Here is a 26,907-nt window from a genome sequence, read left to right as displayed (position 1 = left end):
CTCCATTATTTATTTCAAAAAGATAGATTCGTTACCTTAGCGGCCCTCTTAGTATCGGCCCATGGATATAGAGGGAGATTTATGCAGGTACATACGCCATAGGTGAATGGCGGGGTAAACCTTAAATCATTAGTTTCTGAGAATCGATCCCTGACCATTACGTCAGAGATATCAAATGTCCACCGTCTACTTACACCATGAGGACACCATTATTTATTTCAAACTTTCACAAAGTGTTGCTACATGCAGCTTGTCAAAAGGAACAAACAATGACAGTCCACAGAATGAAAAAAAGGAAAAAACATAAACCCGGTAACAATTATAATTAATCATATAATTAACCATTGTATAGTTAATTAGCTCCTAGTTAATTAATTGCTTTGACCGCCTCAAATCTTGGTTCTTTGGGCATGTACTTCTGCTTCACGTACACGTCCATGTAGTCCCCGAAGAGAAACTCGGGGTAGGCGCCAGTGGTCTCGTCGACGGCGGAGGCCGAAGCCGGACAAATGACGGCCTTCACTGAAGGGTTGTAGAAGGAGGCGACGGAGCGGCGGTTGCCATTGCCGGTGGCGAGCACGCGGTGCCATACGCTCTTGTACCGCCCATTGCTGACCACCTCGATCTGGTCCCCGGTGTTAATGACGATGGCATTGGCCAACGGCTGCACGTCCACCCACTCGCCGTCCTTGAGGATCTGCAAGCCTCCGACACGGTCATCTTGGAAGAGGAGGATGACGCCGCCAGCGTCGGTGTGGGGGCGGAGGCCCAGCTCCACAAGGTCCAACCGCGGGCAGGGCGGGTAGTGGCTCACCTTAATTCAATGACGCAACATCAGAATTAAAATTAATTGTTTTATTTATAATTAAAGTCTCTCCTAGCTCTGTCAAATGTCGATCAATATAATTCTCACCTTGGTGCCGAAGAACGGCTCGTGCTCGCCGTTTCCGGTGAACTGGTTCTTGAAGGTGCCCTTCTCCAGCCCCAGGTTTTCTTCCATGGTTTCCATCAATTTCTCGGCTAACTTTTTCACCTCCGTTCTGTACTCACTCATCGTCTCCCTAATGATCAATTGATCCATCGAATTAATCAATTTATGTAACATATATAATAATTGTCATGAACAATTCATGGTGGTGTGATATAATTAATTAATTAATTACTTGAATTGGGGAGGGTGGGATGGCCACTGGTTGTCGTCTTGGAGAAGAAAGACGTCCTCCCAGTCCACATCGTCCAACTTCTTCTTCTTATTGTTTACTTCTCCAGCGACCTCTTCTTCTTCCCGAACGAGTTGGTCGAGGAGCTGCATCGGCTTGGACGCCTTGAAGGCCTCGGCTCTGTGCCTGTAGCACTCCGTGCACACCTTCTTCACGCGTTCAAGCAGCTCCACCGGAATCCCATGGTTCACCAGCTGCAAAAACATTAATTTTAGTAACATTAATTAATTCCCAAATTGACTGATCTAATTAAAACAGTAGCAATCTAATTAAATAACAGAGTCATAAAACAACAGACCTGGAAGAATCCCCACTGTTGGCATCCATTGTCGATCTGAGCCAGAGTCTGGGCCCTCTCCTTGCCTTCCAGCTTGGAGAAGTCGATTACTGGAATAGCCATGGAGAGAGAGAGAGAGAGAGAGAGAGAGAGAGTACTGGTCGGCTTTTAATTTGCTCGGCTAGCTAGTTGCAATACAACTGCTGCTGCTGGAGTAGTACTGCTCGATCAGTGTGAGGAATTCATGACGAGCGAGGGGGCGTTTTATAGAGCAGGATCAACGATGGTTCAGTACGCGAGGAAGAAACCGAGAAGCTACTGAAGGAGCTAGCCGTCCAACGGACTGAGCAATAGAAGTTGTTTTTCTCTTGTTTAATTTGTAAGAAACATGTGAGGAAAACAGCAGCCTTCCTTTCCTTGTCGTCTTCTTTAGCACTGGTTTTCTGGTACCCAGATTGTAGCAATTACTCAAGGAATTATTCCAGGAGATGGAAAGATATGCATCATTATAGGATGATGATGATGATGATGATGAATGTCTGAATAATTCATAATTAATGGCAATGATTGAGTGGTGATTTTGAATTTGTTATATATGCTCGACCTTACCTTCAAGTTTTTATTGAGTTCAACTAATTATATCGTTTGAATTAGTTTATTTTCTTTATATTTATTTGTGAGAATCATATATGATTTAGGGGCAGCAACTATTTTTCATGGTCCTAAAAAAAATGAATCATATATAATTTTCATTTCCCAAATGATAAAAAACGAAAAGAAAAAAAAACATGTTAATATTCTTGAACTAGATTTGATTAGTCAAACCGATGTCTTTTCAAAATTTTGACACAATTATCATTAGTTACATGTTGATGATGAACCAAATATTTGTATAATTAATTGTCGCTATTTATTAGTGATAAGATAGCGATACCATATATCATACTCTTGTCCTTTTCTTTTTTTATTTCTTCTTCACTAGAAATAATTCCCTCTGTTTTTAATCTTTCTTCCTAGATACTTCCTAACGATTATATTATTTGGTCGGTCAGTCGGTCGGTCCATTTTGTACCATTTAGAGCTGTCAAATAGATCCGACCTCAAGTACCCAACTCAACACGCACATTAATGTCCCTTGGACAAATTTGTATTAATTTGACAATGTGCTATTAATTCAGATGTCATGCGTCCGTCAAATAACTTAGACCACAACTCGATTGAGCTGCTTACATGTGAAGCATGACACGAAGATCTAACTTCACCTTCTCGACACCAGAAGTAGCCATCCTCATCTCTTATTCTTGTTCTCATAATTCATCTTATGATAAATAAACGTAACATTGCAAGTGAGACACAACAGAACTAGCCAGGCATGTTGAGAGCATCTTAAGTCACTTGGCTATCAGGATTCATAAACTCTAGTACTTATTCTGAAAGTCTAGAGTTCAAATCTTGGGGAAGGCAAAATTCCACTGGCCAGGGATGGGAAGACCTTGTGAGTAACGACACAGCCGAGGGTCGTCGGTCGACGACATAAGAGGTCACCAGTTGGGCCGCCCAAGCGACCGCCAAGGGGTCACCAAATGGGCCGCCAGTGGAGCCGCCCAAGGGGCTGAGGGGCCGGGTCGTTACACTACCCCTATAAGCATATATAATCAGGTAGGTACTAACATGATGTGCATAACAAATAAACAAACAAACATGTAACAGATCAGGTAGTGACCAATCAAAGCAGATAAGAAACACAATCATTGCTATTTGTTAAAAACATTACTATGCATATCAAATAACATAAAGTCAAAGTACCCGTCTCCAATAGAAAAGTCCAATCTAGTCCAAATACGGCGTCAAGATACTCGTCTCGCGTCAAAGTCCTGTGTCACCAATATATATACACATTTTATTTAGCTAAAATTCAAATGAATGACTAAATAAAATCTTTATGGCTACATTAGGGTAAAACCCTAATCAACCTAACCATCGAGTATAATTCACCTACAACAAAAATGATCATACCTAACGAATATCAAGTTCGAAACATGAACTATAATTTACCATGTATCAAGAGCGTGCCAACTCAATCCACACACCAAACCCTTACCTTATTGTTGCTGGAGCAAGATTCTGCTGGAGAACTTCTCTGCTGGAAACAGAGGTTGTTGCTTGAGCAGGAATCCACCGACTAGTCCAAGAAAAATCATGAACTGAGATCAATAACAGAGATCAAGCCACAATCCTAATTCCACACCACACATCTTACCTCCAATTACAGATGCTGATCACGAATCTAGCTATGTAAACGTCCAGCCCACAGTGTTGTGGTCGCTAAATCAAGCAGCCCCTCTCCAAGATTACTGCTATCATCGTCAACCAAAGAGAAAAGAATGAACCAGCGACTAGGGTTAGGCACCAAGTCGAAGAAGATCAAGAGAAGGAGGTTCGGTCGAAGCTAGCTTACCCCTGGAGCCTTAAATGTCCACCCTCGTCAGCGATCGGTTGGTAGCCATGGAACTAGGTCAGTGCTAGGGCAGAGGAAACGATCGACGCTAGGGTTCTTGGGGTCGGCGATATCTCGGGAGGGTGAGGGACTCGCGGGTCCGGCGACGCTGGGTCGGCACTGCTTCGTGCGGTGTCGGCTGTGGTAGTCTCCACAGCGAGGGTGACGACAGAGGAGGAAGGAAGAAGGGGGAAGAGAAGAGGATTGGAAGTGGTGCGGCGCGATCAAAGAGAAGAAATAAAAGGAGAGGAGGAGAAGAAACCGTAGCGGCGGTTAGGGCAAGGGATCGGCGTCGGGGATCAACATCGGCCACGCGCACGGGGGAGGAGAAAAGAAAATAAAGAAAATAAATAAATAAATAAAAAGGAAAAGAAAACTTTTCCTCGTTAAAATGGGGTAGCCTAAACAGGCTTTCCCGGGGCCCATAATTGATCCCCGTAAACTCGTCCATACGAGCTCCGAAAAATCCTCAGAAAATTTCTAAAAATTTTGGAAAATTCCCTTAAGGTGTTACACCTATTTTCGATGTTTTACATTCTCCCCCACTAATAAAAATTTGGTCCCCAAATTTCGTTATCTACCATCAACAAATACTAACAATAGGTAAATTAAATCACATACCTCAAGTGAAAAGATGGGGGTATCGAGCTCGGATAGTATCCTCGAGCTCCCAGGTAGCCTCCTCATCCGAATGATGCTGCCATCCGACTTTAACCAGCCGGATAGTCTTGTTCCGCAACTGACGCTCTTTCCGGTCTAGAATCCGTACCAGAATCTCCTCATAAGTGTCGTCAGGATGAACGGAAACTGAGATATCTATCAGCACATGTGTCGGGTCGGGTATGTATCTCCTCAACATAGATACGTGGAATAGATCGTGCACGCCTACCAGGGACGGTGGTAGTGTCAGCCGGTAAGCTACTGCTCCAATCCTCTTCAGGATCTGGGAAGGGCCAATGTATCACGGAGCTAGCTTACCTCTGAGGCCAAATCTCTTCACCCCATTCGTGGGTGAAACTTGCAGAAATACATGGTCGCCTGTAGAGAACTCCAGGGGTCTGCGTCTCCGATCTGCATAACTCTTCTGGCGGTCCTGCGCCTCCGACATCCTCCATTTGATAGTACGGACCAACTCTGCCTCCTGCTGAGCTCTATGAGGTCCCAACACCTGGGCCTCCCCAACCTCATCCCAGAGAGTGAGTGTCCGACAAGGCCTACCATACAACGCTTCAAACGGTGCCATCTGGATAGCCGAATGAAAACTGTTATTGTAGGCAAACTCTACCAATGGCAAATGGTCCTCCCAACTGCCTCCAAAATCCAGTACACAAGATCTCAGCAAGTCCTCTAGAGTCTGAATAGTCCGCTCTGATAGTCCATCTGTCTGCGGATGGAAAGATGTACTGAAACGGAGCTGAGTGCCCAAGGCCTGCTGCAGACTCTGCCAGAATCGAGACATGAACCGGGGGTCTCTGTCCGAAATAATACTCAAAGGGAGACCATGCAATCTGATGATCTCCTGGCAATATAGATCTGCCAATCGATCCAGGGAATCTATCCTCCGGATCGCTAAGAAGTGCGCCGATTTAGTTAATCGATCAATGATTACCCAAATCGCGTCATGGCCTCGTCGTGTCCTCGGCAAACCCACCACAAAATCCATAGTAATGTGTTCCCATTTCCACTCAGGAATAGGAATCCGTTGAAGTAAACCGGCAGGTCTCTGGTGCTCAGCCTTCACCTGTTGACAGACAAGGCATCTAGCTACGAATTTCGCGATATGTTTGTTCATACCGTTCCACTAGTAGGAACGACTCAAATCTCGATACATGCGGGTCCCACCTGGATGGATCGTAAATCGAGAGTGATGAGCCTCCTGAAGTAGCTCCTGTAAGACCGGGTGAGACTGAGGTACGCATAATCTACCTCGGAAGTATATAATACCCTCCTCGTCTCGTGTGAACTTGATTTGCTGCCCGGAAGCTATCTGGCTGCCAATGAACTGCAAATGCTGATCACCAGCCTGGGCCTCTCGGATCCTCATCCTGATCGACGACTGAGCAACCATGGTAATAAGAATACCCTGCTCTGTCTGTCCCTGCTTCTCAAGGTCTAACTCAGAGAAACCCTGAACCAAGTCTATGACTGAAGTCCGGTGGCAAGCCAAAGTCCCTCTGGACTTCTTGCTGAGTGCATCGGCAACCACATTAGCTTTCCCCAGGTGATAGCTAATGGTACAATCGTAATCCTTCAGGAACTCCATCCATCTCCTTTGTCGGAGATTAAGTTCCTTCTGGGTGAAAATATATTTGAGACTCTTATGATCAGTGAGAATCTTAAATGTAATGTCGTATAAATGATGTCGCCAAAGCTTCAGAGCAAAGATGATGGCAGCTAACTCCAGATCATTAACTGGGTAGTTCTTCTCATGCTCCTTCAACTGTCGAGAAGCATAGGAGACTATCATACCGTGCTACATCAAAATAGTATAGGTGCAGCAGAGGCCGACAAGAGGGGGGGGGTGAATTACTGTAAACAAAAATAAAACTACCCTCCTCGTTCTTTCAACTCAATTAATGCAATAGTAAATAAAATAAAGGCAGAAATAAAAGCAGAAATCGAATTTAACCTGGTTACAACCAAGAGGGTTCAGGGCAATAAGAAAGCACACTAAGAAAATTCTCCTTTGCTGAAGGCGGAGAAGCCTTTTACACTCTAATGGCTTAGAACTACTGTTAGGAAATGCTTACAGAGTTGAATGTAGAAGTTGTATTGAATTCCTAGCTCCAGGGGCCTTTAAATAGCCTATGGAAATCAGATCCCGAAGCTCCAAGGTGCCTCCATTGAGGGTCTAAGGCACCTCCAAGTTAGGTTAGCGGATAAAACTTTATCCGCGCACGAACGGTCTGTTTGACCAGGTTGAAGGCGCCTTAAACAAGGCTGAAGGCGCCTTCAACCAGCTTGAGGCGCCTTCAACCAGATTGAAGGCGCCTTTAATCTAGAGGCGCCTTCAACCTTGTTGAAGGCGCCTTGAGCAGTGATTCCAGCATTGCTTCTTTCCGGCTTTGGCTTCCGATGCTCTGAACTTTTGGGTAATAGCGGCCAATCGGAATAGGGCTCACCCGAACCCAATTCCCGGCCTTCTCCTCGAGCAGCCTTCCGTCCCGGCTTAACGTCCCTCGAATGCCGAGCACGCTATTCACGCCCACCGGAGTACTCTTTCGCAGCTCTCTCGTCCTTCGGACGCACCGAGCCCGTCGGCTCCTTTCCCGTGCCATCCTTCTCGCTAGCTGCGTCTTCCGCTCTACTTCCTGTGCTCCTAAGCTCTTGCACACTCAGACACAAGGATCAAACACAAAACATGACCTAACCAATTTGGTTGATCACATCAAAATTTACCACGAGGTCTAACAATCTCCCCCTTTTTGATGTGCATCAACCCAAGTTCAAGTTAGGGTTAAAATAGACATAAATAGTAATTTTAAAGGAAATTACTAAACTAACATATTTAAGCATAAATTTACAATAAATAAAATTACAACATAGTTTAGAATTTTTTTTTTTAATTTTTTCTAATTTTCCTGACTCCCCCTAAACTTGTACCTTTCTCTCCCCCTTTGATAACAGCAAAAATGGGGTACCAATAAAAGAATATTAAGCAAATTATTAAGGTAGAAAAAAGAATTCTGAGCAAAAATGAATTTTTAGAAAAAATATTTCTAAGTTAAATTGAATTTTCACAAAAATTTTCTAAGCAAAAATGACTTAAAAAAAAATTCTAAGTCAATTAAAAAAATCTAAGTAAACTAGATTCTTGAATGTTCCCAAAAAAAATTTCTAAGTCAAATGAAGTTATTTAGAATTTCTCTAGGAAAAAATTTCTAAGTTAGATTTTTCAAGAAAAATTTCTAACTAAAAAAAATGTTTGATAAACTTTCAAGGCATTATTTAATTCTTGTTTTTAATGCTTTTTCAGAAAGTTAATTAAATATTTTCTTTCAATATTTTATCTTTCAAGTCGTGGCGAGGCACTAGGCCTTCTTGGTTATTGAAGCAACAATCACTTCCTTAGACAAAGCTTCCATAAAGAATTTCAATGTTTAATTTTGTCACTGTAAGCTTTTAACTAAAAGAGAAATTTAAACCAGCAAAGATTTTGGAACCCAATAAAGGTTCCTTCCTACAGGATTAGTCAAAAACTTAGGGGGTACATGATTTTTGGGCACTTTTCTAAGTTGGCCCTGGTGTTTTCTAATGTACCAATTTAATTTTCCATAAAGTCTTAATTTTGATTTTAGAAATTTATTTGTATTTAAACATGCATCAGATTTCAATTTTTCAATCTCTAATTTTAATTTATCATTTTCTGATTTTATGCTATCGTACACCTCAAGTGGACATGCTTTTGCTAATTTCATTTTCAATTCTTTATTTTCTTTTTCTAAATCAAATAAGTCTTTAGAAAGCGATTTAATAAAGCGAAATGACTGAGTCGGGGTTAGATTTCGTACCTGACTTACCTGACTCAGTGAGGCTCCCCCTTCACTGTAGCTTTCTTCTTCTGTTGTTCCTCCCCCTTCATCGATGCTCATCTCTGAGCTAGACGTTTCTTCTAGCAGATGGTTGACCATCAGTGCTATCCCCAAGAATTCTTCGACTTCTGATTTGGAGGATGTCGAATCATCCCACGTGGACTTTAGGTTATGTTTGGGTCGAGCTGGTTTCTTGCTCCTTTCCTTATCCTTCTGTTTGCTCCTCAATTTTGGGCAGTCCTCCTTGATGTGCCCTTCTTCGTTGCAGTTGTAGCAACGAATCGTTCTTTTCTGTCGTTGATGCCTCTGTGATCTAAACTTATTAGTATTAAAAAAAATTATTGAAGCGTCTTACCAGTAGTGCCGCTTCTGATTCGTCGACCGAGGCTTCGGAGTCAGAACTGTTCATTTTTTCCTTTAAGGCAATGTTCTAACTGGTCTTCTCTACTCCTTTGGGCTCTGAAACTCGAGATTCGTGAAGTTCAAAAGTGGAAAACAATTGCTCTAAAGTACTTATCTCGAAGTCCTTAGAGATGTAGTACGCATCTACTAAGGAGGCCCAATCGGGAGTTCTCGGGAAGGCGTTGAGCGCGTATTGGATCGAGTCCCGGTTCGTTACTTCTTCTCCAAGATTGGTTAGTTGCGTGATCAGCTCTTTGATCCTTGCTTGGAGTTGCACTACCTTCTCGCCTTGGTTCATCCGGAGGTTTGTCAACTGGGTTCGGAGGATGTCGTGCCTGGCTAGCTTCGCTTCGGAGGTACCTTCATGAAGCTCCAGGAATTTCTCCCAGAGATCTTTCACGGAGTCGTAGCTTCCGATCCGATTTACCTCCTGAAGCGGCAGAACGCTGAGTAGGTGGAACTCAACCTTTCCATTGGCGATGAAATCTGCTTGCTCCTTTTTCGTCCAGGTGTTTTTCCTTGTCTTTCGGGACTGCATAGCCATATTTCATTATTAAAAGAATGTCAAATTCAGTTTTAAAAAATACCTCCATTTTGCGCTTCCTTGTGGCGAAGTCTCCATCGAACTTCAGGGGATGGATGTTTGCTCCGGCCATCGTCTTGATCATTGTGCTTCAGTTGGCTGTTAGTCCGTCGGAGGCGGTCTGGCTCTGATACCAATTGTAGGTGCAGCGGAGGCCGGCAAGAGGGGGGTGAATTGCTGTAAACAAAAATAAAACTGCCCTCCTCATTCTTTCAACTCAATTAATGCAATAGTAAATAAAATAAAGGCAGAAATAAAATCAGAAATCGAATTTAACCTGGTTACAACCAAGAGGGTTGTTAATCCAGGGCAGTAAGAAAGCACACTAAGAAAATTCTCCTTTGTTGAAGGCGGAGAAGCCTTTTACACTCTAATGGCTCAGAACTACTGTTAGGAAATGCTTACAGAGTTGAATGTAAAAGTTGTATTGAATTCCTAGCTCTAGGGGCCTTTAAATAGCCTCTAGAAATCTGATTCCGAAGCTCCAAGGCGCCTCCATTAAGGGTCTAAGGCGCCTCTAAGCTGGGTCAGCGAATAAAACTTTATCCGCACATGAACGATCTGTTTGACCAGGTTGAAGGCGCCTTAAACAAGGCTGAAGGCACCTTCAACCAGCTTGAGGTGCCTTCAACTAGATTGAGGGCGCCTTCAAGATGGAGGCACCTTGAACCTTGTTGAAGGCGCCTTAAGCAGTGATTCCAGCACTGCTTCTTTCCGGCTTTCGCTTCCGATGCTCTGAACTTTTGGGTGATAGCAGCCAATCGGAATAGGGCTCACCCGAATCTAATTCCCGGCCTTCTCCTCGACCAGCCTTCCGTCTTGGCTTAACATCCCTTGAACGCCGTGCACGCTCTTCACGCCCACCGAAGTACTCTTCCGCAGCTCTCTCGTCCTTCGGACGCACCGAGCCCGTCGGCTCCTTTCCCGTGCCGTCCTTCTCGCTAGCTGCGTCTTCCGCTCAACTTCCTGTGCTCATAAGCTCCTGCACACTCAGACACAGGGATCAAACACAAAGCAGGACCTAACCAACTTGGTTGATCACATCAAAACTTACCACGGGGTCTAACAAACAGCGCCCAAACCCTGAAGAAGCGCGTTGGTGTAGAGTACAAATCCATCCTCTCCAGAAGGTAAAACCAAAACTGTAGCCGACACTAATCTCCGTTTCAGCTCCTGAAAGCTGGTCTCGCAATCCTCGGACCACGTGAACTTCACGCCTTTCCTGGTAAGGCGTGCCAGTGGCATAGAAATCCGGGAGAAACCCTCAACGAACCGTCTGTAATATCCTGCTAGTCCCAGAAAACTACGGATCTCCTGTACTGATTTCGACTGATCCCAACTGGTGACAGCCTCGATCTTCTGAGGGTCTACTGAAATACCTCTGCTCGAGACCACATGTCCCAGAAAACTGACTGAGGATAGCCATGTTGGGATTTTCGAGCCGTAAAAACCTCTTTTTGCGTTGCGGAAACCTAGAAATCCTATGCCACCGGATCCGTGCGAAGTTATAAAAACAAAATTTTCGTGTACATGTTTTCTAAACCTAGATCTACTCTAGATCTACATGGTAGAGAGATTACCCTTGATGCGAAGCCCTTCGCTTATCCCGCTCGTCCAAGTTTGCCGGATCTCGAGAGTGTTCAAGTGGACACTCCTCTATACGTATCCACACGAACGATTAGGTGGAGAAAAACCAAAAAAAAAGGTGTTCTAGCACCTTTGAAGGTTTGGCCAAGGTGGAGGAGACGGAGAAGAAGATGAGAGAGGAAGAAGAAGGAGGTTACCAAACCAAAATGAAACTCACACTAGAGTTAAGTGGCCGACCACTTCAAAAAGCTTTTAAACCTCCATGGGATATCAAGAGTCAAGGCTCTTGATCTCCCTCATGAGGTGGCACACACATGTGCTAGCCTTGATGATGTGGCACATCATCATTAGTCCACTTAATGTCAACTCACAAATGAGGTGGCAATTGTCAAGTCAAACTTGACCTTTCATCTTCCTCTCAAGTCAAGTCAAACTTGACCACTTCTCTCCCATGGTTGATCAAATCTAACTATTGGTTCAAGTCAATTTTAATTTAATGAATCTCTATTTATTGAATTAAATTGGCTCAATGAGTCTAAATCCAAATTAGACTCATTTAACACATGAACCAAATTGAGTCCAACTCAATTAGTTTACTTTGGATTACTCTTAATCCAATTTGGTTCATCACATGAACCTAATCATCTTGGTTCATCAAATAAACCTAATCTCCATCTAATTGCCCTTTGTGTGTGACCCTATAGGTTCTTGTAACGTTGGCAATGCTCCTAAACCCATTTAGAAGCATAAGTAATGAGCGGTATCTAGCAACACATCCTTACTACCCAAGTTACAAGAATGTTGAGATCCAACATCACCTTGTGACTACTAATTGTGACTCTTCACAATATGCGACAATGTCCTTCTATCCTAGATATCTAGATTGATCAATGTGAGGCATAAACCGTGTCATCCTCTAATCAATCTAAATCTTGAACTCCAAGTAGACTCACTCAATCAAATGAGCTCAACATCTCATATTGACTCATTTGGGCATGACCATGCACTTAGTGGTCTCGCGCTATCAAGAATAATGATGTCACTCCCGTTATATAGGAGGGATAGATCCCATCTACATCACTCACATCCCTCCGCATAATTTGTTACATACCCAGTAATCGCCTTTATAGTCCACCCAGTTACGGGTGATGTTTGACGAAGCCAAAGTATGCAACTCCTTATGTAGGGAACCATGGTGACTTCAGGTCCAAGGACTAATAGTCATACTAATAGCCACATGAGAAAGTATATGATACTCTTATAACGATCCATGATACTTTCTCATGGCGGGTCATTCAGTATACATTCTCCAATGCATACCCATGTGTCAACTTGATATTTCTATATCCATGACTTGTGAGATCAAGTCATCGAGTTGACCTACATGCTAGTCTCGTCGCATTAACATTGTCCCTGAATGTTAATACTTAATTAGGAATGATTAAGAGTAGTGTTCTCTATATCATCTCAGTATCGATTCAACCAATCGATTGATATAGATAAGAACCTTCTACTCAAGGATGCTATTATACTTAGTTATTTGGCACCAATACAAGTAAGTATAATAGTCAAAACAAATGCCTTTATATACATAGGAATATGATACAATGAGTCCATACAACAATCATTATATGATTGGCTCTAGGGCTCTAACTAACAATCTCCCACTAGCACTTGTGCCAATCAGTGTAGGGTCTAATACCCAATGACCTAGTGTGACCATCATGCTTTCTCTGTGCCAAAGCCTTGGTTAAGGGATCAGCGACGTTAGCCTCTGTGAACTCTTCCAGCTCACAGCACCACCATTCAAACAAAACACGAATTCAGACTGCGATCTATAATCATCCTGGTCAATTTGGAAGCTGACATCACTGTAACCCTTTACAGCTAGCTCATCATCGCCTCCATATATCAAGAAATATTCTTTAGTCCTTCTCAAGTACTTAAGAATATTCTTGACCACTATCCAGTGACTTTCACCTGGATCTGACTATCTGCTAGTAATGCTCAAAGCATACGAGACATCAGGACGAGTACATAGCATGGCGTACATGATAGATCCTATGGCTGAAGCATAAAGGATCTGATCCATACGGTCTCTCTCCTCTCTAGAAGAGGGACCTTGAGTCTTCGAAAGACTCACACCATGTGACATCGGTAGAAATCCCTTCTTGGAGTTCTGCATGGCAAACCGTAGTAATACCTTGTCAATGTATGTACTCTGACTTAGGCCAAGCAATCTCTTAGATCTATCTCTATAGATCTTTATGCCTAGAATGTGGGCTGCTTCACCTAAGTCCTTCATCGAGAAACAATTCCCCGGCCAAGTCTTTACAGACTGCTGTAAAGGGATGTCATTCCCAATGAATAGTATGTCATCCACATACAATACTAGGAAGACAACTGTGTTCCCTACAACCTTCTTATAGACACAAGGTTCATCTTCATTCTTGATGAAACCAAACTGTTTGATTACATCATCAAATCGAAGATTCCAGCTCCGAGAAGCTTGCTTTAGTCCATAAATAGACCTATGCAGCTTGCATACTCTGCCAGTATGTTGTGGAACTACAAAACCCTCAAGTTGTATCATATACACATCCTCGAGCAGGTTTCCATTCAGAAACGTGGTTTTGACATCCATCTGCCAGATCTCATAATCGTGGTATGCTGCAATAGCAAGCATGATCCGAATGGAATTAAATATCACTACTGGAGAAAAGGTTTCATCATAGTCAATACCATGAATTTTTTTGAAACCTTTAGCTACCAGACGACCCTTATATATCAGTCCATCCATGTCAGTCTTTCTCTTAAAGACCCACTTACACCCAATGGGTTTAACCCCTTCAGGTGGATCAACCAAAGTCCATACTTGGTTGATGTACATGGATTCCATCTCGGATCTCATGGCCTCTAGCCATTTCTCAGAATCTGGGCTCATCACAGCTTCCTGATAGGAGGTAGGCTCATCCTCAATGAGCACAACGCCATCATGGTCAGACAAGAGAAATGAGTATCTTTTAGGCTGATGACGTACCCTATCAGACCTGCGAAGAGGTATGTCTACTTGAACTGGTTGTTATTCCTCAACTCCTTGTGGAACAATCTCATCATCCACAACACTTTGTGGTTCCAATTCAACTTCCATCAAGGCTTCAGTGTTATGGTCCATATCTTAAACTTCTTCAAGATTGAACGTACTCCCACTAGTTTTTCTAGAAACAAAGTCTCTTTCTAGAAATACCCCAGTCTTACCCACAACTACTTTATGTTGACTGAGAATGTAGAAGTAATATCCCTTCGTTTCCTTGGGATATCCTATAAAATAGCACTTATCGGATTTGGGACCCAGTTTGTCTGAGACTTGACGTCGAACATAAGGCTCACAATCCCAAATCCTCATAAAAGACACCTGGATATCTCTCCCAGTCCATATCCTATATGGTGTCTTTATCACAACCTTGGATGGATCACGGTTGAGTATGAAGGCTGCTGTATCCAGAGCATAGCCCCAAAGAGATATAGGAAGATCTGTGTGACTCATCATAGATCGCACCATATCTAATAGGGTATGATTCCTCCTTTCGGATACACCATTCCACTGTGGAGTTCCAGGAGGAGTGAGTTGGGATAGGATCCCACACTCAACTAGATAGTCACGAAACTCATGGCTAAGGTATTCTCCACCTCGATCTGATCGAAGTATCTTAATACTCTTGCCAAGCTGGTTTTGTACTTCATTCTTGAATTCTTTGAACTTTTCAAAGGATTCTGACTTATGTGTCATCAAATACACATAACCATATCTACTGAAGTCATCAATAAATGTAATGAAGTACATATAACCACCTCTAGCAGCGATATTGAAAGGGCCACATACATCACTATGTATAAGTCCTAACAAGTCAGTCGCTCTCTCGCTGTGTCCACTAAAGGGAGTCTTGGTCATCTTGCCCAGTAGGCATGACTCACATGTCTCATAAGATTCAAAATCAAATGAGTCCAGCAAACCATCTTTATGGAGCTGGGATAAGCATTTGTCATTTATATGACCTAAGCGACTGTGCCAGATATAGGTTTGGTTCATGTCATTTGACTTGAACCTCTTGGTACTTATGTTATAGATAGGGTTCTCAAGGTCTAGAATATAGAGTCCGTTCATCAGAGGTGCACTATAATAGAACATATCATTTAAATAAACTGAACAACATTTGTTCTTTATTATAAATGAAAAGCCTTTCTTGTCTAAACAAGAAACTGATATAATGTTCTTAGTCATGGCAGACACATAACAACAATCATCCAATTTTAGTACAAGCCCAGAGGGCAAAGATAGAGAATAAGTTCCTACAGCAACAGCAGCAACCCGTGCTCCATTGCCAATGCGTAGGTCCACCCCATCCTTCGTCAATGCTCTGCTATTTCTCAGTGCCTGCACATTAGTATAAATGTGAGAAGCACATCTGGTATCTAATACCCATGATGAAGAAATAGATAGATTAACTTCTATAACATATATACCTGAAGTGGAAGTCTCACTTCTCTTCTTCTTAAGATCTTTCAGGTCCACTTTGCAGTTCCTCTTCCAGTGCCCGGTCTGACCGCAGTGAAAGCAGGTAGCATCCTTGGCAACCCCTCCTTTGGGTTTCAGTGCCTTGCCTTTACCCTTGGCTTGGGACTTTCCCTTACCTTTGGGCTTGCCCTTGCCCTTGTGTTTCTGAACCATCAGAATAGAGTTGGGCTTAACCTTCTTAAGGTTTAGCTCAGCAGTTCTTAACATGCTAAGCAGCTCGGGCAGTGGCTTGTCAATTTCGTTCATGTTGTAATTTAGGACAAATTGACTATAGCTATCTGGAACGGATTGCAAGATCAGGTCAGTGGTCAGCTCTTGGTTAAGTGGGAATCCCAACCTCTGTAGGTTTTCTATGTACCCAATCATCTTGAGTACATATGGGCCTACGGGAGTCCCGTCTTGCATCTTGCACTGAAACAGTGCCTTAGAGATCTCGAATCTCTCGTGTCTTGCTTGTCCTTGATATAGTTGACGAAGATGTTCAACCATATCATAAGCACCCATCAACTCATGTTGCTTCTGAAGCTCAGAGTTCATGGTCGCGAGCATTAGACATGACACATCTAATGCGTCATCTTGATGCTTCTTGTAAGCATCTCGGTCAGCTCGTGTGGCAGTGGCAGGAGGTGCCTCGGGAATGGGCTGCTCCAGGACGTATAGTTTTCGTTCCTGTGTGAGAACAATTCTCAGGTTCCTGTACCAGTCTAGGAAGTTAGCTCCATTGAGCTTGTCCTTATCAATGACAGAACACAGGGAGAAGGAGTTCGTATTTGACGACATGACAATCTACAACAAAAAAATGCAGAAAATAAATATCATATTCTATTAATCATTTAATTAGGCCTTTAATTAAACGATGCTCCCACTGAATTATAGAATTTTTGTAGAATCAAGTAAGTGATGTGGTCAAACCACACTTACTAGATTCTAACCAACTAGCTATAATTTGTGTGGGACAAGATCCACATCATGCTACGCCTTGAGTTAGCTTTGGCTAAATCACCCAAGACTTAGTATGATCGGTAGGTAACTAATTACTAATTACATCTCTATGCAACTCTTATTTATAGGATCAAGATCCGCATTTATATTAAAACTTGAGTTAGCTTTGGCTAAATCGCCTAAAAGTTAATATAAATGTGATTTCGACTTATCTACCAACCATTGGAAAATGCCTATAGTTAAACTCGATCCAATTGAGTTAACTAGTTACTCAATCTAATTGAGTTGTACTCACCCATGCGTTGATAGACGGGCCCAAGATTGTCCCTCCGCACCCTACCAAGATAATATGCGTTGCTCTGCTTTGGCAGATTCAACAACAACATGTGATCGAGGTAGTGATGGGTATCACGGCATGGTAGGCATTTCGAGTTGACGCGATTGAGATCTAATCTAATCGACGATGTATATCATATACGCGATTTAGATCTAATCTAATCGTTAAGGTGCATCATGTACGCGATTTAGATCTAATCTAATCGTTAAGGCACTAATTAATTACTCTACTAGCATGCATCACATATACACACACAAGCAATTAATTAATTGTGATTAGTTATGGCCCTACTACGATCTTCTCAAGCCAATGAGAATATCGGATGGTCAACCTAGGGTCAACAGCTTCTTCAAGCTCCTCCCTTTGACCGTCATGTGTTGCTCGCACCCTCCTCGTAACTCCGTCTCGAGTGAACTTTCCACCGCTCCAATTTTGTACATTACAAATTTGAAACTCGAGTTACATTCGAGTCTAAACTATTTACAACAGGAATATAAAATAAAGGAAGGCACGACGCGCAGGTCGCGAATCAAGTACAACACGCACAAACACACAAAATGGCACGCAGGCCATATTATGAATTACAACACATATTTCCAATCAAATTGGGTTATTTAGGCCATGATCATCACAAAATGATACATAATTCTAAATTATGTAATTTCCATAAATTTCTGTAATTTTTCTAATATTTTTACGATTTTATGAATCACAACTTCCCGGCGGTCCCGATTAGCGATTTTCGGGCGAGATCGTGGGACAATGCCCCTTGCGGGGTTAGGGGCAGCACCCCTTCTCGAGAAATGAATCTCACGAGTGTCCTACGATGATCTTACAGCACCTTAGCCGCTGTCCCAAAATATTTTGGGTGAGACCTTGCCGATTCGGAAGCTGTTTCTCGGTAGTCGAAGCCTACAAGTGTCCAAACACTTGTTGCTTCGCTTCTACGAGAAAAATACCCATAAAATAGATAAAAATCATAAAATCACAGAAACTTACAGATCCTTAATTTTTCATAAAAATTAAAATAAAACATGTACATACTTCGTACGTGGCTCTGATACCACTGTTGGGATTTTCGAGCCGCAAAAATCGTTTTTTGCGTTGCGGAAACCTCGATATCCCATGCCACCGGGATCCGTGCGAAGTTATAAAAACAAAATTTTCGTGTACATGTTTTCTAAACCTAGATCTACTCTAGATCTACATGATAGAGAGATTACCCTTGATGCGAAGCCCTTCGCTTATCCCGCTCGTCCAAGTTTGTCGGATCTCGAGAGTGTTCAAGTGAACACTCCTCTATACGTATCCACACGAACGATTAGGTGGAGAAAAACTAAACAAAAGGTGCGCTAGCACCTTTGAAGGTTCGGCCAAGGTGGAAGAGACGAAGAAGAAGATGAGAGAGGAAGAAGAAGGAGGTTACCAAACCAAAATGAAACTCACACTAGAGTTAAGTGGTCGGCCACTTCAAAAAGCTTTTAAACCTCCATGGGATATCAAGAGTCAAGGCTCTTGATCTCCCTCATGAGGTGGCACACACATGTGCTAGCCTTGATGATGTGGTACATCATCATTAGTCCACTTAATGACAACTCACAAATGAGATGGCAATGGTCAAGTCAAACTTGACCTTTCATCTTCCTCTCAAGTCAAGTCAAACTTGACCACTTCTCTCCCATGGTTGATCAAATCTAACCATTGGTTCAAGTCAATTTTAATTTAATGAATCTCTATTCATTGAATTAAATTGGCTCAATGAGTCTAAGTCCAAATTAAACTCATTTAAAACATGAACCAAATTGAGTCCAACTCAATTAGTTTACTTTGGATTACTCTTAATCCAATTTGGTTCATCACATGAACCTAATCATCTTGGTTCATCAAATGAACCTAATCTCCATCTAATTTCCCTTTGTGTGTGACCCTATAGGTTCACTACAAGAAAACCCCTCATAGACATCGGTTTTCCACCACTGTCTATTACATTTTCGACCGATGTCTATGAAGGCGATGTAAAAGGTCTGCCATTTTAGACATCGGGTTATAACCGATGTAGTATCACTTAACGACACCGGCTTTCGAATCGGTTATTAACCGGTGTAGTATCACTTAACGACATCATTTCATCAATGGTGTAAAACCGATGTAATATTATATATTAATAACACCAGTTTTGGCAGCGGTATATGACCGATGTAAAAATAGTTAATGACACCGGTTTTGCAGCGGTGGAAAACCGATGTAATATCAATATTGCTTAACGACACAAATTCAATTTCTGAAACAGTGAAAAACCGATAAAATGCACTAATATTATTCTTACAACAGTATCCATAAAATACACAAATATTCACAAATTACACATATTCTTCTTCTAACAGTATCCATAAAATACACAAATATTTACAAATTACATAAATATTCTTCTTACAACAATATCCATAAAATACACAAAGATTCTTTTTATAATATCAAAAGGTAATAGATATTGTACACATCAAGGTAGTATCCTCAATTTACATTCCATGCAAATGCATCCATCATCCAAAATTTTCAAAAATCAAATACCTTTCCTACTCAAATGTAATCTAGCATGGATTCAACCCACTTGAACCGCACTTCATCAATTTCAACTCTGGAGTACTTGAGATTTGTAAACTGTAAAAACACATAAATAATATATCAGTAAATCAAGACCAAAAATCATAGTTGAAAAAAGCAGTAAGAGCACTAGGTAACAAGATGACTAATTGGAATGCTTAAAAAGAGAAACATTCATCAATTATCTCAACCACATCATATGGTGATAGATCTATCATTCTTGGGAACTTAATATAATCCAAACCAAAAATTTTAATCTAACTACATAAAACAACGATTTTAATCTTTCAAATTCAATTCATTAGTAGTCGATCCAAATGACATAACTATTTATCACTAAGAGTACATGGAAAGTAAATAAATTCACTTTTAGTTTGCAAATAATAAATTCACTTTTATCACTAAGAGTGCATGGAAAGTAAATAAATTCCTCAGCAGCAATAAAGATAGTAACATCAATTCATTTATATGATTTCCAATGATACAATAACATCAAAACAAGTTTTTATTTCAAGGAGAAAATAGCTAAAATGATAACTAGTCAACATGAATTTCAAACCTTATCCTCTTCGAGTTAGGCTTATGAAATCATTTCTAAGAACAAAATCAACAAATTCAAGACTGTTCTTTTAACCAGACAGAAACTTTGTAGAACTAGAGGAAATCAAATGAAAGATCAGATTATAAACCCCAAGCGTAATAATTGGAGCAACGAATATCTAAAAGGGATCTATCTACTTGTTCATGTTTTACCCTAGTTCTGGATGCTTCAAGGAAAAAATGGAGGTTTGAGGGCTAAAAAGGAGCGTCAAGGGTCAAAAACTACATAGTAAAACGGTGTCTAACTGGAGTAGTTTTTTTTTTAAAAAAAATACACAACATAAACTAAAAAATATCAACTATAACATCCCAGGATCAGTCCTAATCATTGTTCGACCTTATCAAGTACAAATGTACAATGCATTATGTTATATATATCATCTAAGGGGAGAGAAATTCTTAAATATGAGAGAGAATACCAAAACAAAGTAACATGATAGATCTATCATTCCTAGGAACTTAATATAATATAAACCAAAAATTTTAATCTAACTACATAAACAACAATTTTAATCTTTCAAATTCAATTCATTAGTAGTCGACCCAAATGACATAACTGTTTATCACTAAGAGTATATGGAAAGTAAATAAATTCACTTTTAGTTTGCAAATAATAAATTCACTTTTATCACTAAGAGTGCATGGAAAGTAAATAAATTCCTTAGCAGCAATAAAGATAGTAACATCAATTCATTTATATGATTTCCAATGATACAATAACATCAAAACAAGTTTTTATTTCAAGGAGAAAATATCTAAAATGCTAACTAGTCAACATGAATTTCAAACCTTATCCTCTTCGAGCTAGGCTTATGAAATCATTTCTAAGAACAAAATCGACAAATTCAAGACTGTTCTTTCAACCAGACGGAAACTTTGTAGAACTAGAGGAAATCAAATGAAAGATCAGATCATAAACCCCAAGCGCAATAACTGTAGCAACGAATATCTAAAAGGGATCTATCTACTTGTTCATGTTTTACCCAAGTTCTGGATGCTCCAAGGAAAAAATGGAGGTTTGAGGGCTAAAAAGGAGCGTCAAGGGTCAAAAACTACACAGTAAAACAGTGTCTAACTGGAGTAGTTTTTTTTTAAAAAAAATACACAAAATAAACTAAAAAATATCAACTATAACATCCCAGGATCAGTCCTAATCATTGTTTGACCTTATCAAGTACAAATGTACAATGCATTATGTTATATATATCATCTAAGGGGAGAGAAATTCTTAAATATGAGAGAGAATACCAAAACAAAGTAACATGTTGTTATCAAAGAAATGCATTGAAGAAATCCAGCTGACAACACATTCATATATATATTCGGTAGTGGTGAGTGCAATAACTAAAGACTTGAAAAATGCCCTACCTTGCAGATGAACCGGTTAGCTTTGCAACTTCCTCTTCCATCCTAGAGAGAATTGCCTTTTGCTCTTCATTGGAAGCACTCACGAACTCCTTCACTAAAGCATCTAAGCTTGCCACAATACCAGCCTGCATTAGTCAAACCAATCTTCAAATACGGCTGAAGAACAAAGTTTGTCAATATGATCCTTCACAATCTATCACTCACCTGGAAAGTAAGTTGACCATTCGCATCACGGCTAGTGCCACATTTCTGATTAATAAATTTAACAAAATCATCCAACTCCCGTTCAGCCTCATAATCTTCACCAGCTTTGTTTTCCTTGGGAAAAAACTTCAAGGTAGGATAACCACTAACTCCATACCTGAAATGCAGAAGGCATCCCGCTTAACAAACTAATTTCAGAATGACAAAGTTGAAAATTCTGGTCCTCCCACATAGGAAATGACTAAATAGTCTTTAGTATAGTGAATTTTTAGATGGAATCATTCATATCAAACCAAATTTTGCTAACACCCTACCATAGTAAGGATCATATACCAAAAAAAATGACTGAAGAGGACTTCATCATGATAATTTGAGAAATAATAATGATTAAGCACAAAATATAGTAGGTCATAATGCACATTTTTCACACAATTTTCATGTCAGATGAATGTTGGATAAGGTTGGAAGCATTTTAGCATTACACGTCTTCTCAACATCAACGAATTCAAGTATTAAATTTGTAGAAAACAAGAATTGTGAGTGAATCTGATCCTTCTCTCAATCAGATGTTGATTCTGCATTTAAGGTATCAACTGACATCACAATACCACAATTCCCCAAATCTAAATCTAGTACATAGGTGATTAGAAATACAGAACTCTCAGTTTGACAACTATTTATCAATATGTAAGTTTCAAAATACATATAATTCAATAACTGATACCTACTTTCAACTTCCTCTAAATTAACATCATATAATATTTCTCCAAAATCTAAATAGGTAGCAGAACTAATGAAGCATTCAAGGTACACAATTGACTGAATCCACATCAATGAATATGTCAACTTTCAACCTCAATTTGTTAGCTAATAGCATAAATAACTAGATTCTAGATTGTGATCGTGCATGAAACTTAACAGTGCACACCATATGAAAATTGCATATTCAAGACTTACTTTTATGTTAAATCCTTGTATTTATCAATATCCAAGTTAGCAATGACAACATCATCTTCCAATTTGTATGCATTGGCTAACTTCTCATATATCTGCACCCAAAAAAAAATCATGTTAGATCTAGTAATCTCATAATTAAAAACATGGCAAATATGACCTTAGGCTAATCTAGGTCTTAAGCCCTGTCTCAACAAAAATACTCACAAGAGCAAGATGCTTGTAGTGGCCACACCTGTTTGAAGATAAGAAACTTAGTCGTCTATAGTGGATAAGGAAAAGTATCTAATGCTACAAATGGAGAGAAAAAAAGGAGCCTCAGCAAATACACTAACCATGGTGCATGGAATTCAACAAGAATATATTTATTTACATCAAGAACAATCTGATCAAATGTCTGGAGTCAATACTACTACATTAGAAGGGATAGTTGCTAGTTTCACATTTGTTCCTACAACAATAAGCCCACAAATAAAAGGTAAAAAATTAATTCAGGTGAAAGAATAATATTTGACCATATCTAAAATTGTCATTTCAGGAATTTTTAGTAAATATAATTTGCAATGTACCCCCTTAAGTATTCACAAACTCAGTAAGTGCTTCTCCAGTTCGTGGACCTTCATATCTGCATGATTGTTCATATTTATTATGCATCATATGTAAAGAAGACTGTTCTGCGAAAGATTAAAGAAAAACATAAAACCAAAATGATGTAGCTAATTCCAGGACATGTTCATACTCACTTTTTTGGTTCTAAGGACCCTTTAGGAAACCACTGAATTGTTGGGTATCCTGACAATCCATACTTGCTGCATATGCTCTTATGTTCGTCACAGTCCACCTAAATATAACAACAAAAAAGGTAAATTAAGCCCAATCACTACATGGCAGTATAACACACTAGTAGTGTGCTACATTTAGACTCAAAATGATCAGAAAAGATAAAACTAAAAAAGGAATCTGAGCATGTCCTATTCAGTAAAAGAGATGATGCTTCTTGGCCTAATTTAGAACGATGCTAACCTTCCCAATCAAAACAAATTTAGCCTTTTTAAAACTCGATCCAAGCTTTTCATATTCAGGGGCAAGCTTCTTGTAGTGTCCACACCTGCGACAAAATGGTATTAGAAGGGCTAAAATTATGCAATTAAAATACACACACATGGAGATCCTTTGCTTTAAACTGGATACTTAATGGAGTCTACATTCATCTTCTATAGTCTTGGCAAACAATCAATTATGAGAATCAACCATATACAGTGCATTTCAAGTGTATCTTCTAAAGAGAAATACAAGTCGCGGTTTCAATTTCCACATAAGAAGAAACAATGGTGAAGAGCAAATAAGAATTTCAACATCAAAGGCATAGAAGTAGGTTTCGATTTCCAAACTATAAGAATTTCAACATCAAACGCGAACTCAGCGCCCCCAAATCCATCACGAAAACTACAAGAACCACTAAAAATCAACAACCGCAAACCAAACTATTTAGATCATCAAGGATCTGACAGAAAGATTCTTCCAGGTGAAGGTTGCCAAAAACTTCGGCAGATCATCCAATTAAAAAAGAAAAAAAAAGAATACCATGGAGCGTAGAACTCGACAAAGGCGGCACGATCCTGGCCGACCTCCTTCTCAAAATTGGCCTTGGTGAGGATGACCTCCTCCAACTCCTCCCTTTGGGGTGAAAACAAGAATCTACCTGCAGCAAAATACCCTCAATTCAGATAGTTTCAATGATCTACCAAGAAACAGTCAATAAGTATCACTACAAAGTAAAAGCTCCTTGAGATTGGATCTCAAATAGCCAATGTGAGCTTGTTTAATCAAACTGTTGATAAGTTAGTAAACTTTAGTTGCTTAGTAAATTAAAGGAACGAAAACGCAAATAGAAATGGTAGATTTTAGGGAAGAAAAGAGATTTCTAACCATCAACACAATCAAAGGGTAGATTTTAGGGAATTAATCCCTTTTCTCTAAAAACAAAACATCGACAGAAAAACAAAAAATCAAAGCAAAAGCAACTCATTTTGAGGGGGAGAAATCCCCTCTTTTTTTCCTACCTACAAGAAACACTGTGCAGAAATCATAAATCACTTCCACAAAACCCTTATTTTTTCCCTTACGAAGGGCAACATTTGTACAAGAATATAAGGGAAAGTAAATCGTAACCAGGAGCGGAGGAGGAGGAAGAAAGGGGAAGTGAGCAGCCGTTGCGAAGTGGTGGCTTTCTCCTCTTCAGTTTGAGGGCGATCATCGACGAAGAACAAATGCGAGATGATCAAGCCCTTTTCTAGCCATTGTTCCTCCTCAGGAAACGAGAAATATGTGTTAGAGAGCACCGCAACAAAGCAACGAGTGTCCCGAAGAGCGAGAAAATGAACCCTTCGCCGATGCTCCGTTGTTGTAGCCAACTTGCCCTTTTAATAGTAAGCATTTCTATAAAATGAAGGGCTCCTCTTCTCACCCAAAGGGAGGAGTTGGAGGAGATGCGGTGTGGTTGGACGGAGAAGCAAGAGTGTCGTGTGTTGATCCTGATCGGGAGAGGAAGGGGCGTCGATCTAGGAAGGGGAAGAGGGAGATGAGGCTGAGAGAGATGGTCGGACGGCTAGTGGCGAGGAGGAAAGTGGTGGGGCGTTACGACGGTATATGGTGGACGACGCAATATAGGTTTAGGTTAGGAGGGAAGAGTGAAGTGTTGCAAATTTCGGCTAAGTATTGGTGGGAAAATTAAATTATTTTATTTTATCATAGACACCGGGTTTTAAAAACCGCTGTTAAAATCGGTGTCTATTAACAAAAAAAAACGCTCATAGACATCAGCTTAAAAAGCCAATGTCTATGAGCGAAAATCTGCGCTTATAGATACCGATTTTTAGAAACATCAATGTAAAATATTCAAAGACATCGGTTTTTGCTTAAAACCGTTGTTGTTCCTCCGATGTCTATGAGGGTTTTTCTTGTAGTGGTTCTTGTAACATTGGCAATGCTCCTAAACCCATTTAGAAGCATAAGTAATGAGCGGTATCTAGCAACACATCATTACTACCCAAGTTACAAGAATGTTGAGATCCAACATCACCTTGTGACTACTAATTGTGACTCTTCACAATATGTGACAATGTCCTTCTATCCTAGACATCTAGATTGATCAATGTGAGGCATAGACCGTGTCATCCTCTAATCAATCTAAATCTTGAACTCCAAGTATACTCACTCAATCAAATGAGCTCAACATCTCATATTGACTCATTTGGGCATGGCCATGCACTTAGTGGTCTCACGCTATCAAGAATAATGATGTCACTCCCGTTATATAGGAGGGATAGATCCCATCAACATCACTCACATCCCTCCGCATAATTTGTTACATACCCAGTAATCGCCTTTATAGTTCACCCAGTTATGGGTGACGTTTGACGAAGCCAAAGTATGCAACTCCTTATGTAGGGAACCATGGTGACTTCAGGTCCAAGGACTAATAGTCATACTAATAGCCACATGAGAAAGTATATGACACTCATATAACGATCCATGATACTTTCTCATGGTGGGTCATTCAGTATACATTCTCCAATGCATACCCATGTGTCAACTTGATATCTCTATATCCATGACTTGTGAGATCATGTCATCGAGTTGGCCTACATGCTAGTCTCGTCGCATTAACATTGTCCCTGAATGTTAATACCTTACTATGAATGATTAAGAGTAGTGTTCTATATATTATCTCACTATCGATTCAACCAATCGATTGATATAGATAAGAACCTTCTACTCAAGGACGCTATTATACTTAGTTATTTGGCACCAATACAAGTAAGTATAATAACCAAAATAAATGCCTTTATATACATAGGAATATGATACAATGAATCCATACAACAATCATCATATGATTGGCTTTAGGGCTCTAACTAACAAGCCAGAATGCACACTTGCTGAACTTCGCATACAGCTGATGTCGTCTAAGAGTCTCCAAAACTAAGCGAAGATGCTGTGCATGTTCCTCTTCAGAACGCGAGTAAACCAATATGTCATCGATGAAAATGATAACAAACTGATCAAGATACTCCAGCAATACGCGGTTCATCAGATCCATAAATACCGCTGGAGCGTTGGTAAGCCCAAATAACATTACCAAAAACTCATAATGACCGTACTTGGTATAGAAAGCTGTCTTCTGAATATCAGATTCTCTGACTCTCAGCTGATGATACCTGG

The 26,907-nt window shown here is 40.4% G+C and overlaps 1 protein-coding gene and 1 pseudogene across 1 annotated transcript; both read right to left on the bottom strand.

Annotated features, from left to right (window-relative positions):
• Positions 1–295: 295 nt before the first annotated feature.
• On the bottom strand, positions 296–1,744 carry LOC121992509 (1-aminocyclopropane-1-carboxylate oxidase-like). The gene is made up of 4 exons (XM_042546954.1): positions 1,519–1,744; positions 1,164–1,414; positions 914–1,061; positions 296–814 (listed from the first exon to the last, which is right to left on the bottom strand). The coding sequence occupies exons 1-4, from the start codon at positions 1,618–1,620 to the stop codon at positions 368–370; spliced, it is 948 nt and encodes a 315-aa protein (XP_042402888.1). The 5' UTR covers positions 1,621–1,744; the 3' UTR covers positions 296–367.
• Positions 1,745–3,507: 1,763 nt separating this feature from the next.
• Positions 3,508–24,940, bottom strand: LOC121991017 (annotated as a pseudogene).
• Positions 24,941–26,907: the final 1,967 nt, after the last annotated feature.

Source organism: Zingiber officinale, chromosome 6B (genome assembly GCF_018446385.1).
Source record: "Zingiber officinale cultivar Zhangliang chromosome 6B, Zo_v1.1, whole genome shotgun sequence".
Taxonomy (NCBI): domain Eukaryota; kingdom Viridiplantae; phylum Streptophyta; class Magnoliopsida; order Zingiberales; family Zingiberaceae; genus Zingiber; species Zingiber officinale.
The sequence above is the reverse complement of the archived record's forward strand: the minus strand, read 5'-3'. Positions and strand labels throughout refer to the sequence as shown.